At 40.6% G+C, this 1,666-nt stretch overlaps 2 protein-coding genes across 3 annotated transcripts in view; one reads left to right on the forward strand and one right to left on the reverse strand.

Annotated features, from left to right (window-relative positions):
- LOC101850290 (ubiquitin carboxyl-terminal hydrolase MINDY-1) overlaps positions 1 to 1,666 on the reverse strand; it is a 45,226-nt gene that overhangs the window by 21,962 nt on the left and 21,598 nt on the right. The window lies entirely within an intron of this gene.
- LOC101850044 (ras-interacting protein RIP3) overlaps positions 7 to 1,666 on the forward strand; it is a 10,420-nt gene continuing 8,760 nt past the window's right edge. Inside the window, exon 1 of the mRNA XM_005110599.3 lies at positions 7 to 740. Coding sequence (XP_005110656.1) covers positions 671 to 740 — 70 coding nt within the window. The 5' untranslated portion in view covers positions 7 to 670. The remainder of the gene's footprint in view (positions 741 to 1,666) is intronic.

A 1,666-nucleotide genomic window follows, 5' to 3' on the forward strand; every position in this document is an offset into this window, starting at 1 on the left:
AGGGAAGAGGAAATCTCTACGCAGCAGCAGTAGCAGCAGTAGCTGAGCTGGTCACTTCAGCGGTCACCTCACCACCCCCCACACACAAACGTCGTCCTCCAGGACAAGAACACAAGGCGCCAGCGACTCGGCCGTACGCCTGTTGGCGAAACGAAAACTCATAACGGCCTTATTATAGCAGTTTCGATGAACCACCACACCAAACAAGAGAAATATTAACTGTTTCGAAAAAGAAGGAAAAGAAAAAAAAGAAAGAAAAAACAAACAAACAAACAAAACAAAAGCAGCCCTGCCTGCGACAGCAGTAACAAAACAAATCATAACCGGGGACGTTCGCGGGGACAAATTAGGAACTGAGGGAGAAAACAAATTTGAAAAGAGGCCGATCGCGCTATCAGCACAGAAAGAGGAAGAGGAAGAGAAAGAGAGAGAAAGAGAGTGTAATAGAGACCGATACATTGGAGCGCAATACATTATAACATTGTCCATTTCCAAAGGATTTCTCGAGAAGGAAAATCAATTATTTTTCGACGTGACGTGAAATACAAATCGTGAAGACAATCTCATCTCTGACTTTTCACCTTTCCATTTTTGGTGTTGGTGTGTGTGTCTACAGCAAAAGCAGTTCCACACATCATCTCTGTCTTACTACCATTGATTGCCCTGCTACATGATGGGAGTGGTGAGCCTCGGTTGGATGATCTTGCTCTGTGTCCTTTCTGAACGGATAACCGTGCATGGTAAGACATAGATCTGTACTGATTTCTTAATGTTTCGTTATATTGTATGGTAAGATTTCGTTTTAGTTTTAGTAATAGTTTCAAGGTCTAAGACGGCCACCCATTACAATTGAAGAGAAAAGTGGCCGTCGTTGACATATTTTTTCTTTCTTTTTTTTTTTTCGTACGAGTTTCACGGCACTGGCAACACAATAAGGGTCGTTGACAGATGTCCGTCAAAGTGGTATTATAATGTTGTTGTTTTTTTGTTTCGTTTTTTAAGTAAGAGCTTTACGGCACTTGCAACACAATAAGGTAATATATAAATGCCGAAGATTAGAGGCGTTACAAGAAAGTAACAAACACAAAACAGAAAGAGGGGAGATAAGAACTATAGATATTTGATAAGAAAGAAGGACCAAACCAGATCAGAGCACCCGCCAACCACTCACCATTATATATATACTTTTTTAAAATATAGACGGGAGGGTGGGGAGGGATTTATGGAAAGTGGTTGTTTGTAACGGTGATTGTCTTACACGGGTGGATATTAGTGCAGATTCGACTATACCCACGTTCAACCCTTACATTGAGACCATCGTTATCATTAATACCATTGTTGTCGTCGTTTCTTTTTCAAACAGAAGCGCCAATACAAAGAAGGTGCCTAATATTATTATTCCACTTTTTAAAAAAAATCTTCTTAGCATGCGCAGGGCATTGGGCTATCGCGTTGCCACAAATACTAGATGATTGTCTTGATTACATTTTAGTCAAGAGTTTTACGGCGCATGCAACACAATTGGGTCATAAAAGTGCCGAAGACTAAAGGTGTCACAAGAGAGTATCAAACAAACAACAACAAAAACAACAACAACAAAGTAAGGAGATAAGGACAATATGTTTGATAATAGGAAAGAAGGACCCAACCGCACCAGAGCAACCCC

This window comes from Aplysia californica, unplaced genomic scaffold (genome assembly GCF_000002075.1).
Source record: "Aplysia californica isolate F4 #8 unplaced genomic scaffold, AplCal3.0 scaffold00914, whole genome shotgun sequence".
NCBI classification, from domain to species: Eukaryota; Metazoa; Mollusca; class Gastropoda; order Aplysiida; family Aplysiidae; genus Aplysia; species Aplysia californica.